The sequence below is a fragment of the Pituophis catenifer genome, unplaced genomic scaffold (genome assembly GCF_029215685.1).
Source record: "Pituophis catenifer annectens isolate HBS135680 unplaced genomic scaffold, rPitCat1.0.hap2 SCAF_3, whole genome shotgun sequence".
NCBI lineage: Eukaryota > Metazoa > Chordata > Lepidosauria > Squamata > Colubridae > Pituophis > Pituophis catenifer.
The window spans coordinates 186,662,065-186,676,728 of record NW_027256883.1 but is presented as its reverse complement, the minus strand read 5'-3'; the positions used below and the strand labels follow the sequence as shown (position 1 = coordinate 186,676,728).

The 14,664-nt window shown below is 35.0% G+C and overlaps 1 protein-coding gene across 1 annotated transcript in view; it reads left to right on the top strand.

Annotated features, from left to right (window-relative positions):
• PTPRT (protein tyrosine phosphatase receptor type T) overlaps positions 1 to 14,664 on the top strand; it is a 680,289-nt gene that overhangs the window by 525,950 nt on the left and 139,675 nt on the right. Inside the window, exons 10-11 of the mRNA XM_070939969.1 lie at positions 1,192 to 1,393; positions 2,318 to 2,420. Of these exons, the coding sequence (XP_070796070.1) occupies positions 1,192 to 1,393; positions 2,318 to 2,420 (305 nt within the window). The remainder of the gene's footprint in view (positions 1 to 1,191; positions 1,394 to 2,317; positions 2,421 to 14,664) is intronic.

The window sequence follows — 14,664 nt, the reverse complement described above, 5'->3', positions numbered from 1 at the left end:
GCAGAGAAAATAATTTATATTTGTTCAGAGATCAAAGTTTAACATAATGACTGTGTTTGACTATTTGGTTTTGCTAATCTTGTGGAAGCTGAGGAAATGGATTATCTGTTGTAGGGGGCCTCTCACATGTGATCTGGATTCATATTCTTTCTGGTTTCTTAGCTATCTGACAGGCATTATGTGGCTGGAATTGGGATGTGCTACTTAGCCTTGAATGAGACAGATATGGACCTTCTCCTGGAAAAAAGAATCTAGCCATTCACTTTGTTACAAATCCATCCTTCTGGGAAAAATGCAGATAATATGAGATGGAATCAGCTACAGAGGATCCTAGATGAAGTGGATTATCTAAATTCCTGCCTTTGTAAATTAAATCCCAAAGGTGCTTTTTCAAGAGGCAACTGGACTTTCTGCTTTTTCTTTGAGAGCTTTTTTCTTTTTCTTCAGCTGAGAGCTGAAGAAGCTTCTTGGATGAGAAGCAAAATGTCTTCAAAGAAAAACCAGAAAGTCCAGTTGCCTCTTGAAAAAGCACCTTTGGGACATCCATGACCTGGATGACTGAGAATCTCCATAGATGTTTCTAGATTAAGATCTAAGCATGAGACAAAAACAGTTCTGATTCTTCTAGTGACTATCCTAACTCAAATTCTGAAGTATGGGAATCTATCCTTTAGGCATTTGACCCACATTTGATTCCTTGGCCATCCTATATTGATGAATCACCTATCAGGGTTGAGACTCAAGTAATATTTACAGTAGCCATGCTCTTACTTTAGTGGATAGTTCCAGACTGTAAAATGTGGAAAAGAGCAGTCAAGCACACAACTTCTCCAATATTGGATACCATACCATTTGGCTGTCTCTTTTGCTATAGAAAGAGGCCATGCAAAAAGAGGCCATCCATCAATCTGAGATGACCATCAGTTTGTTTGTTTTTAATCCTATATTATAAACCATCCTGAGTTTCAGGAAATGGGCAGTATATAGAGATGTGTGTGAATGTACACATACACACATACGTGCATACATTGGATAACTCACATTTATCCTAGAAATCAGTTAAAGTTAGCTGAAATATATTTCTTCAGTTATTCTAAATAAATTTAGATCTTTGTAGTTGGAAATATATACAGAATTAGTTATACATCAGATCATACAACAAATTTGATTTTTTCCCCCAATTTATTTCAGATTACCTACAAGGCTGTTGGATCTCTAGATCCTACTGCTGACTTGTTGAACCAGAGAGGAAAAGTCTTCAAACTAAGGAATGAAACTCACCACCTCTTTGTAGGGTTATACCCAGGAACTACCTATTCATTCACCATTAAAGCCAGCACAGTAAAGGGTTTTGGACCTCCCATCACCACACGGATTGCAACTAAAATTTCAGGTATTACTATTAAGGGGGAAATGGCATGCTGAGAAAATTCAGTTTTGACTTTGACTTTGAATCAGATAGAGGGAAAATAATTAGCATTCTGTCAAAGTTAAAGCAATTAGCATCTTGAGCTGCATTTTTTTAAATGTTCCTATGGGGAAAATAATTTGTCAGATTTCTCATAAAACAGTGAGACAACCCTGTCATTTAACACTGTGCACTTTAATAAATAAGTCATAGTGGGTGGGGCTTTTTGTTTTGTTTTGTTTCCAGTTAAGCATTGCTTTTCTAAATCCATTTAATTTTAAACAGAAATTGATCTAGAATCATTCAAAACATTCCCTTCATCACTAAGCTTTGTGCAATCTGCAAATGCACCTAGCAACAAAAAATGTTTATAACTGTGTTACTCTCCGCTGTACATTTATGTAAAACATTTTCATATTCATGTAAAAAGAAATTATACAACTGGCAGGATACGACACATTGCTTCTTTTGCTTTAATATAAATAAGGGTCAACATTTATTCATTTAGATTTAGAAATCATTAACACACAAAATTAAGATTTGAAGAAATGAGCTTGATTTCTTTGTTGACTTTACACTTTGTGCTAAAACATAATATGATTTGTTTATTTTGGGCTAAGGTCAATGCCTGAAAGGTGTCTGCTCTCACAAACTGTTGCATTGCTTTAGAAACAGCCTCTTGCAGAAGACAGTAAATTAAGATGTGAAATTGGAAAGGGAGCAAGAGATATTTAATCAAACAAAAAGGAACATGGAGAGAAAAATAGCAAGAAAACCAGTTCTTCCTAATTGGGTTAAAAATTCAACCAAATGTTCACTGCTACAAAAGAACAAACAGCATCAAAAAGTATTTTGTATTTGATTCCCTTCTATTGGTTGATTTACATAAATATTTCTGTTTTTCCACAGCCCCATCAATGCCAGAATATGATACTGACACCCCTCTGAATGAAACAGAGACAACCATTACAGTCATGCTGAAGCCTGCACAGTCTCGTGGTGCGCCAGTCAGGTAATTTTTTCTCTCTCCTTGTTTAGTCTCCTTCTTTTTCAAAAATGCCATGACGTATCATTCCATATTTCCAGATTATGAAAAGGAAGAATTATAACAAAACAAAGAAAGCTACAATAATACCACTACCTCAGGGAACCATTGTAGTAGAGAAAGATACAGAGCAAGTATCTCTAAAAAATAAATTCTGAAATTGATGGTGATTGCACTGTGGTCCAAAAGACTCAAAAATCTATATTCTCTGGGCCATGAAAGAATTCCCCAAAGGTTTCTCTGAGAGCTAATTTAGGTATTCCACTCTCTCTGGATTTCATAGCAGAATGAATGCTAGAGTCAAGCCATGTCTGCTAGTATTCATTTTCCCCTATCAAAAATTCCACACACAATATATGCACATAAAAAAGTGCTATTGAAAGTTGTGGGCAAAAAGCTGTGGATCAACTTCGAAGGAACACTCAACTTTTTTTTTTCCAAGTTTTGTTGAACTAGTCCTTCAAAGCATAACTATGTAGTTATACTCTGTTTTTGAAAGTGAGAGTCGAAAAGCTACCCTTTTTAGTTTTGAGCAATAAAACTATCCCCAAGTAGTTGGTCTGTGACTTGGTCCCTATATTGGAGGGAGGGAAGGGAGACAGTGGAGCTGGTGAACTTACACAGCACCACACTGAAAACTGTTTTTTTTTTTTAATTGATTTATATGCCACCCTTCTCCGGAGACTCAGGGCAGCTTACAGTGCGTTAAGCAATAGCCTTCATACTTTTGTATATTTATACAAAGTCAGCTTATTGCCCCCACAAACTGGGTCTCAGTTTGGGTTTAAGGCAGCCATAAGATATAGCCAGTCAGATCTGCTCTGAGTTGTATTTCAATTGTACGGGTCTTTTGGACCTGATGCAGACACTATCTGTCTTGGTTATCAAGGAACACTGTTAGTCATTTTTAGGCAAGTTTGTTGATAAGGTGATAAGTTTGCAGCTTCAGAAGACCCAGGAATAAACAAATTATCTGCATTGTTTTGTTTTTCTGACTGGGATATAGTACTGAGATAACATTGATCACCCTTGTAGAGTACCTTTAGTAGGTTTACTGGGATGGGGGTTATGTATCTAACCTGTTTTTCTCTATTTTTTGAGTGGTCTTCAAAACACAGCATCCTTCTGAAGTTGCTTTGAAGTGGGGTGCACAATATTATAATTCTTTCCACCTTATTAGAGACGATTCTGGGTGATGCACAACAATCAAATTAAATCATAATATTAAAACACCATTATAAAAACAATCATTATAAAGTGCACACAATCAATATTAAAATAATTAAAAATGAAAATATACAAATGGGGAAAAACATAGTAACCACATATTACTCACAACAAAAATATTGCCAGTTACCTGGGACTGCCCAAGCCTGATGATTTAACCAGGTCTTGAGGGACTTCCTGAACATTAAAAGGGATGGAAGTCCTTCATGGCACAGAGTCTAGAAATGTACTTTCTTTGTTATAGTTTCTGACTTTTGGAACATCCACAAAATTTGTATGGCCTCCAAAGCCATTTCTGTAGGTCTCTATAAGGCTTTGAAAACTTGGTTTTTCATCCACTATTGGGACAAAACATTGAAATTATTTGGGAAATGCTCACTTGAAAATTGCAGTTTGGCCTCAGTTGTGTTTTATGTAGTTTTTATGCTTATCAATTATTTTTGTGTGCTTTTAATCCTATGTAAACCACCCAGGCTCAAAATTTGGAGTTAGAGAACTTTATAGGTTGGAATTGGATGGATGGATAGATGATAATTTTTTTTTTATCAGTTGGTGACAATCTGAAGAAGAAAAGCAACAACATTGGAGGACTCAGTCTCTTGCATAACACGTTGCACATACATAATCAGAGCATTAGCATTCACTGATGATAGAACAGATGTACCAGAAGCAAATAGAAAGCAACAAGGGATAGCAACAGTCATGCCACTGTAGCTTTTTGCAGCCTAAAAGATGGTGAAAGGCACTCTAAATGAACACTGCAGTCTTTATCTGTTCTAACACCAGGTTATAAAATTAATGGTGTAACTGCTACAACAAGTATTTTAATTTCCTAATTGACTTAATACAAAATATGCACTCATCAGTAATAAAGCTCTTATCTTGCTTATCTAATGAAAGACACACTAATACTTGAGTTGTTAGCTATAATGGAGTTAACATAGTATATGTTTTACATCTAAAGTGTTGGTTCCAGGATGCATCTAATAACCTATCCTTCAAATTTTATCTCAGCTCAATATATGCATGTTTAGGATTGGTAAACATTTGGACACTTCTTCTATGACAATAGCCCAAATATTTACAGAATTTTTATACATACCTCCACCCCAAAAAAATCATTATTTATTTTCAGCTCATAAGTAATATTATGCATTGGTTGAAATCAATATTTCACTTTCAAAGTAAAAATAGCAATAGCACTTAGACTTATAGAGTGCAGAGAAAAGCAACAAAGATGATTAGGAGCCCGGAGGCTAAAACATAGGAAGAATGGTTGAAGGAATTGGGTATGTCTTGTTTAAGAAGGACTAAGAGTGACATAATAGCAGTGTTCCAATATTTGAGGGGCTGCCACAAGGAAGAGGCTCCAAAGTATCTGAAATTAGGACAAGAAGCAATGGATGGAAACTAATCAAAGAGAGAACCAACCTATAACTAAGGAGAAATTTCCTGACAGATCAAACAATGAGTTGTGGATGCTCCAACAATGGAGATTTTTAAGAGATTGGACAAATTTGTTTGAAATGGTATAGGGTTTCCTACTTGAGAAGGGTTTTGGATTAGAAGACCTCCAAGGTCCCTTCCAACTCTGTTATTCTGATCCCAAGTGATTTACTATGTATAAATCTGTAGGAATTCATATCTATCACCAGAGTATGCATTTATTATTAAGATAACAGTAGCTGTAGATCAGCTTTTCATATTTGACAGGATACTCAGTAACATTTAAACATTTCAGATTCTTAATATAAAGGAAGATATTTAATCAAGTGATTATCACTTTTCCAGTGAAATTAACAGATTTAATGTGGATAGTTTTACTTTGCCTTAGTAAGACCCCATGTAAATCCCACAAGATTCAAACTTCTAAAGGGAAGTGTTTATATTAGGAATATTGTTAGATATTTCACATCAGAAATATGTGTGAGCTCCAAAACTAACTTCCTCTCATTTATTTTTTAAAACAAACATTTTTCCTACTTCTAGGGAATGCTTAAAAACAAAATGTATTTCCCTACTCCTTTTTTTAATGAATAAATGACAAAGTACTGGATGAAATGATGGAAAATAAATGATTATTCAGTTCTTATTTTGGAATATGAATGAAGAAAGTTTAATTTATCACTGAACTCATTTTTATTAAAATTAACATATTATGTTTGTATGTGTTTGTCAATTAGGAAACTATATATAGTGATTACTACATGTTGTTGGAGACCAGAATATGCTATGTTATATATTATATATCTTTCTTTTCTAATTCTGTTCTATCTTCTGATTTAATTTTTGCTGTTTTCTTTTTTATTAGACAGTCTTAAAAACCAAAACCAAAATTAAGCTCTCTCCTATAAATCAATAAGTATCTATCAAAAACTGTGTGAAAATCTTTCTGAAAAACAATCACCTGTAAAAATAATTGAAATGTCAATGCAAATGTCTTCATACAAATACATACAAACATCCAATATGTGAGAAGTCTATTATAATGAATGTTTTTTCCCTCACACAATTAGATTCAGTTGCAAAGTCCTTTCCCCTGATTTCCCCCCAATTTGGATTTCACATGCTCTTTCATTAAATCCACTTTTTATTCATTCTATTAGGAGATCTGCAAATATTGAAACTGCTAATTGTACCCTTCCTTCCTTCCTTCCTCCCTCCCTTCCCTCCTTACACATTCAGAATCCTCCCAGTTTCTCATCATAAAAGCTCAAAGCTCAGTCATGTTTTGTATTCATTGCTTTCCCTTGTGTACATATGAAGTGACTACAATAAATTTTCAAAACATTTTTTCTATGTGGATTCTGACCAAACACATTCATTTTTAAGTCTCAAAATAGCTCTTATACCCTCTCAACTTATTCATTCACTTTACCTAATATATTAATATTTTCCCCGGGATTGCATTCATTCAAAATGAATTACAGAATAACAGACTTGGAAGGTCCTTGGAGGTCTTCTAGTCCAACCCCCTGCTTAAGTAGGAGATCCTATACCATTTCACATGGTTGTCCATTTTTTTTCTTAAAAACCTCCAGTGATGGATAACTCATAACTTCTGGAGGCAGCTCATTCCACCGATAAATTGTTTTAACTATCAGGAAATTTCTTCTTAGTTCTAGGTTGGTACTCTCCTTGATTAGGTTCAATCCATTGTTGTATTTTTTTTTCAAAACACATTCTATTACTTGATTTTTCAATTTTCATTATTCACTGGAATGTAACATGCAGCTTGTTGCAATATTTTCAGGATCAGACTCAATAAAGATAATAAGAATTAGAGATTTAAATATATTTCTCTTTAATAATAATAGGCATTCTATATTCGCTGAATATTCAAGATAGAAGCAAAGAAAATGGTGAGGGTGGCTCCTTATATATACAAGGGGTGGAGCCAGGAATGGGAGTGGTAAATTATGAATACATTAAAATCCAAAGAATAAGTTAACCCCTGATGTCCCATATATACATTATTTACACAATAGAGAATAAGGCATTTACATCTGACAAATCCCCCTCTAAATGCCGGTTCGCTATACAACACCAATTACATTCAGATTCAGGACAATATAATACATACAATTTAGAAGTTAAATATTTGTGCTGTTTAGAAGGTAAAGGCTTCGTTAATATGTCAGCTAATTGTTCAGAAGTATCACAATGTATTGCTTTGATGAATCCATCTTGAGATAATTGTCTCACGTGCTTAAATTTTATATCAATATGCCTGGACCTTTGTCCAATGGCATCGGATCTGGATATTTCAATGGCTGCTTTATTATCTTCATGCACAACAAAAGGTAATGCAGGTTTTTTCCAAACATCTGAGATCAAGTCATTGAACCATACAAGGTTATTTGCAGCTTTGGATAAACAAACATATTCCGCTTCTGTGGTTGAAGTGGCTACCAGTTCTTGTTTACCAGTGTACCAGTAAACTGGACAATCATTCAATAGAAAAATATAACCAGAAGTACTCTTTCTGCATGATGTATCACCAGCCCAATCTGCATCTGCATAACAGGTAATTTTTGGTTCTTTGTCATTATTAGGTTCTAATACTAAACAAAAATCTAATGTACTTTTCAGATATCTTAGAATTCTTTTGACAGCTTCCCAATGATACATGGTTGGTTTGCTAACATATCTTGACAATAAATTGAGAGGTAATGCAATATCTGGTCTGGTCCAATTAGATATATAAAGGAGTGAGCCTATAACTGATCTGTAAAATGTATTATCTTTAAATTCAGGGGAAGACTCATCAGTGTTCCTAAGGAAATCAGTTTGCATAGGAGTGTCACAGGTTTTGGCATTGTTTAAATTACATTTGTTTAGAAGTTCAATGATCTTATCTTTCTGAGTAAGTTTGAATCCCCTTCTAGTTTTGTTAATTTGTACACCAAGGTATTTATTCACTTTACCTAGAGATTTCAACGAGAAATGTTCGTTTAACTTATTTACAAAGATTTCTCTGCTCTCTTTGTGTTTTCCTATATATAAAATATCATCCACATAAATTAATACAAATTCAATGTGATCATCACTCTTTTTTACAAAGAAACAGTTATCAGCAGTGGTAGCGTTGAAATCCATGGTCTTTAGTACTTTTACCAAGCAATCGTACCATCTCTTGCCAGATTGCTTTAATCCGTATAGACTCTTGTTTAATAACCAAATTTCATTCTTATTAGTGTATTGACTATGTGGTGCTCTTACATATATTTCCTTATCTAGTTTTGCGTGTAAATACGCAGTCTGTATGTCATATTGAAATACGTCCAGATTGAGTGCAGATGCTACTACTAGAGCTGTTTTAACACTCTCTGTCCTCACCGTGGGGGAGTATGTGTCAGTATAGTCTTCTGGATATTTTTGTGCATAACCTTGTGCAACTAGTCTAGCCTTGTATAAAGTATTGCCTCCTTCTAGGTTCTTAATTTTATAAATCCACCTGGTACCTATAATTGTTTTATCCTTAGGTGCGATCGCAGGAGTGAATACATTTAATCCTTGCAAACTTTCCATCTCTTTTTTCATAGCTAGTTCCCATTTTTCTCTTTCTTCACGAGGGAGTTTTAATACTTCCTCATATGTATTAGGTGTTATTTGTTCTCCATTCATATGCATTATGTAATCTTTGTATTTACTTGGTATTTGATTTCTATTGTTTCTAATAGCTCTTTCAGGTTTGCTATGGTTGTCGTGCAAATATCTAGCTTCCTTTTTTGTTAATGTGTCTGTCTGTATTTTATGCTGACTATTTGTCCAAGTTTTGGTTTTGTTCTTATTTTTGTTAATGTTTTGATTTTCTATTGTCCCTTCCTCGCAAGATATCGCATCTTTGCATTTATTTGGAAATATTTCATTAAGGTGCAGTTTAGACCAATTGGCCTGCTCATGGAACACAGCTGTTCTGGAGACTATAAATTTGTTATTATTATCAATGAATCTGTACCCTTTGGTTCCAGTTTCATATCCCATAAATCTTAATCTTCTGGATACGTTTTCTCCCTTTCTCCTCAACTGCTTAGGTATGTGCACATCTGCAGTGACTCTAAATATGTGCATGTGTGCTAATTTAGGTTTCCTATTGTACATCACCTCATACGGTGTCTTATTCACAATACTGGACCAGGTTCTATTTTGAGTGTAATTTGAATAATGTAGGGCTTCTGACCAGAATTGTTTGCCTAAACCAGCATCCTCTAATGTGCATCTAATCATGGTTTGTAGTGTGGAATTCTTTCTCTCTGCAATCCCGTTTTGAAACGCAGAAAATGGATTGGACGTGAAATGTAGCATTCCCCTATCCTTTAACCATTGGGAGAATTCTTTAGACATGAATTCACATCCCCTATCTGTCATAATTTGTTTTATTCTGATATTATGTTGTGTTTCTATGCGTTTGTAGAATTCCTTAAATTTCTGAAAGGTTTCATCCTTGTGCTTTAATGTGTAAACAAAACCATAGCGACTATAATCATCCACTATTGTTAGAAAGTAACGTTTTCTATAGGTAATTGATGGAGTTAATGGACCAACTAAATCCATATGTACTAAGTCAAAAATATTGTTAGTTGATCTGTTAGATTTTTTTGGTCTGGGACTGGTTTTTAGTTTGGTGGATTTACATACTGAGCATTCCAAATAATTTTCACAATTTTTTATTTTGACACCTTCTGCGTGTTCAGTCATTTTTTGAACTACAGGAAAGCTTGCATGTCCTAACTTCCTATGTAAGATGTGAGCACACTCATCATGAATTGGTTTACCTATTTTTGGTTTCTTCTCATTGTGTGTATTTTTGTGATCATGAGGTATTTTACATTCATCATTGTCACTGTTACTAACATTTTCATCATCTGCTTCAATACAATCTTCCATATTTGAATCAATGTTATGTAACCATCTTTCTTTTGTTATCAGATAGGGTAGACCTCCTTTTATCATCACAGTGCCTATATTTGTTTTGTCCTTCTCTAAAGTTGCTTTCCCCTTTGAGAAAACTATATTGATGTCAGAATCTCTGCTTAGTTTTATAGCACTTAGTATGTTATGAGGTATTTCTGGGATTAATAATACCCCCTCTATTTTACCTAAACCAGGCAAGGTCACATTTCCTCTGCCTAATACTTGAACCTTTTCTTGATTAGCTACCTTTATCACAAACTTATCTTCTGTAAATGAAGATAATATACTTTTGTTGTTAGTGGTGTGATTGGTTGCACCAGAATCAATAAGCCAATTATTGTTCTCATTTTGTTGTGTTTTGGTGCTTTCTTGTTTGTTTAGTCCATTTAGTGACCCAGATTTTCTCTCTTTTGAATTTTCTCTACCCCCTCTACTTTCTCTGTAATTTGGTGGGCTTCTATATTTGTGTCTATCTGTGGAAGACTGTCTATAATTGTATTTGCTCCTATATTCTGGCCTATGTCTCTCCCTTGAGACTTTGGGACAGTCTCTTCTACTGTGTTCCCTGGACCCACAATTGTGGCATCTAAAGGCTTCATTATATTTTTCTTGGAAAGCTACTTTCCTAAAAGATTTGTGTTCTGTTTGATTACTGGAACGATTTTTTCTTGAATTGTCTTCTGCTATCAATTTGTTAGATAGACTTTCTATGGTTAAATATCCTAAATTAATAGTATCTAAGTGTGACATAAAGCTATCCCATGATGGATCAAGTGAATTGATAATAACACTTTTCATTGTTTGATCTGAAATCACTTCCCCCCTCAATTGCAGCTCAGCTCTTATTTTGTTTAGAGATATCAAATGCTCACTTATAGAAACCCCTGGTTTCACTCTAGAAGAAAAGAAATCCTTAGACATTCTTGTAGTTGTAGCTACGCTATCGCTGTGAAATAGATTAAACATGCATTGAATTATTTCTGACACAGTTAGGTTTGATTTGATGCTATGATACATTGCAGGAGACACGCTAGATATTATTATGAAAAATGCTCTATGATGTAAACAATCTATTTTTAAAGTCCAAGGTCTTCTTGGAGGACTAGTTATAAAGAATAGTAAATTTTCTTTCATAAAGACAACCTGAAGCTGTTGATACCACTCTTGTAAATTAATGCCATCAACTCTAAGTTTTGGGAAGTCACTGGGTAAGTTCCCCACATTATTTTGTCCATTACTTACAACCTGAGGCAGTCCGTGGTCTCGCAAGTGCAGGAAATTACAGAACGGCATGGGGATGCTCGCAACGAGTCTGCGCGGTTCTCTGGCCAGTTCAAGTCTTTCGGGGCCGTCTACGTAGCTTTGCACATGCGCGTTGCTCATTTCTTCCTTGGCGTCGTCGTGGAAGGTTCTCTCCATTTCAGCTCTCTCGTTCCGCTCCTCTTCAGATGAGTCGGTCTCTGGTTCGGTTTTAGGGGTTCTGGTGGTGGCGACAGCTCTTCTCTTTCTTTCGTGTGCGTTGGCACTTGATCCGGTCTGCGGTGTAGGACGGAATCGGCATGGCTCTCTGGGCTCAGGTGTCGTCGCCTTCGAAGTCAGGATGGGAGCGTGCAGGTCTCGAGTTGTCGGTTTGATCTCTTGCTTCTTCGTTGGTGCCTTGGAAATTTTCAATCTTGGCCCAAAAGCAGCAAAGAGCGTTTTCATTGCTGACTTTACTTGAGACTTTGTTAAATCGTCTTCACTTTCTGATTCTGGTTCTTCTGAAGAGTTTGAGTCTTCTTTTTCACTTTCGTCGTCTGATAGCGTTTTTCGCGCCAGAAATTTTGAACTGAGCGTTTTGATTGGCTCTGCTTCACTCTCTTTTGAAGTTCGTTGAAACCAAGATGGCTGCCATTCAAAATTTCGCGCGGGATCACATTTTTTCTTTTTCACAACGACTTTCTCAGTATTCATTTCACTCACAGTTTTTTGATCTTTGGGTTTTTCTTTAACGACGTTTTTCTCTCTCGCTGCTCCGTTGTTCTTCAGCATTTCTTGGAGGTTCGCGATGAGGCTTTCATCGTTCTTCTGGCTTTTTAGTATCTTCAATATCTCTGACCTGAGTTCGTTATTTTCTATTTCGATTTCTTCCTGGTCATTATTTTCATTTATCAGTTCTTCTTCTTCAGTGGTGTATTCTTCGGATTCTCTCGAAATCGCGTTAGTGGATTCGTTGATCATCTCTTGTTCAGTTTCTATTTCCTTGCTGTAGGCCCTGGTGTTGGGCCTATCTTTCTTAGACATTTTTAATTATTTATTGAGTCAATTAACCATCCTCTGCTACCAGCTTGTTGCAATATTTTCAGGATCAGACTCAATAAAGATAATAAGAATTAGAGATTTAAATATATTTCTCTTTAATAATAATAGGCATTCTATATTCGCTGAATATTCAAGATAGAAGCAAAGAAAATGGTGAGGGTGGCTCCTTATATATACAAGGGGTGGAGCCAGGAATGGGAGTGGTAAATTATGAATACATTAAAATCCAAAGAATAAGTTAACCCCTGATGTCCCATATATACATTATTTACACAATAGAGAATAAGGCATTTACATCTGACACAACTATTATCAAAATACACATTTCTGTTTTTCATATATACCCATAGTAACTCAGAAAACATCAATTCATACTTTCAGAGACATATTTTAGCCCTTTAATGCTTTATTAAACTCTTTCTGTCATTTTCCTTCATGTATTCTTCAGCATCATTCAACATGATCAGACTATTTTCATTCAGCTCATTACATTCTCTACTTCTTCCTACTTTCCAGACATAAATTTACCTATTTTCCTTTATTTTTGTTCGTTCATTTATGTTAATAACCATTTATATCTCTTACATTCCAAGTCAAAATCTTCCCAATACTGAAAATCTGCTGAAAAATTTTAATCTTAGCTGTCAATCATAGCTTTGTTTGATTTGATAAAAAAAACTTTCTTACTAAGAAAGGTATTCCTTATATTAGCAATTTTATCTTTTCATGTACAACATTTTTTTTCTAACAATAACAATAGCACTGGTTACCTTTGGTATGATAGCCTCCAAATTCAATTCCCACCAATTAGGAAATATATGCAGTATACTATCCCATACCAAGGATGCATCCATCAAATTAATAGAAAATGAATTATAACATCTATTTTCTATAAGAATAATGCAAACAGGATAGCATATGAATAAGTCTACTAGAATCTATACAGTGGAGTGGATTTTACAGCTGAAGACAGATGTAAAATTTATCCTCTGGTTTTGGTGTGCAATGAGCAATAATTGTTGTGTGCCAAAAGCAGGGGGAGCATGGGGGTTGTGCATGCATGCGCAGGGGGGTCAGGCGCAGGGGGCATTATGGGTGTGCGTGTATGACCCCCCCAGCTCCCCCCACTTTTGGCATGCAACAGCAAAAAGGTTAGCCATCAGTGGCATAGACCCAACCATTTTTCTTCGGCCAAATGCTTCATCCTGCCCCAGTCATTACTATAGGACAAGCCATAGCAGCCACAGATTTAGATTAGGTTATGGACCAAACTCAAACTTCAAATGATCTAAGGCATAGTCCACTTAGCACTATGTACAATAATATATTCAAACTATGACTGAAAAGTGTTTCAGCTAAATACTATCTATTGTTGGGCCAATACTTTGTAGCAAGAATTTCATTAATAGGGATCAAGTTTTCCTTATAAAATCAATTTACAAATTGCTGTTCTACACACTATAATATATGGTAGCAACATCAATATCTTCAAAGTCTTCTGAATATATAATATAGAAGAAGATGGGGATAACTAGTAAAGATATTTTGGGGACAGTCATCCTACTTCCATTGTAATAATATCAGTATTATATGTTCATTTTGTGAACATACCTGAATATCAATTTAAGAAACTGTTATTGAGATTTTTATATAAACACTTATTGACATTGACTACTACTGAAGCATACAGAAAAATGCTTAATCCAGAAACTATTTATTTTGCAACTTTCCATTAATATTGAATACCTGCTTCAGTTTGTCTTTGTCTTCAATAGGGGAAAATATGTATTAACTCTGCAAGCATTAAACAAACATAGTAAATATACATTAATAGGTATACTGAAGTAGGAACATAAATGAACACATACACTTAAATTTACTGTTTGCTTTGCTAGAGAGATATCTGGTTTAGAAAATTTATATCCAGATTTTATATCCAGGAGATAACATCTGTAATATGGTTGGTAGAAAAACTTTCTTCTCGTTTTTTTGCATCCACTGCCCATTTACTAGTCTACACAAACAATTGTCCCAAACTGTCCTCTTTAGGGACTTCCTAATGTTCCTAGTCCTAACTGTTTTAAAACGTCAGTTGCCAAATCCCATTCATATATGGAGAGTTGGAGGATTTCTCTCATGTATCTTACAGAATAGAAATGAAATTTCTATTTCTATTCTGTACATTACATGGAGCTCATGTAATGTAATTTTGTTAGATTTTTTTCATTTACAGATTACTTGAGCTCACTATTCTGAATAGTATGAT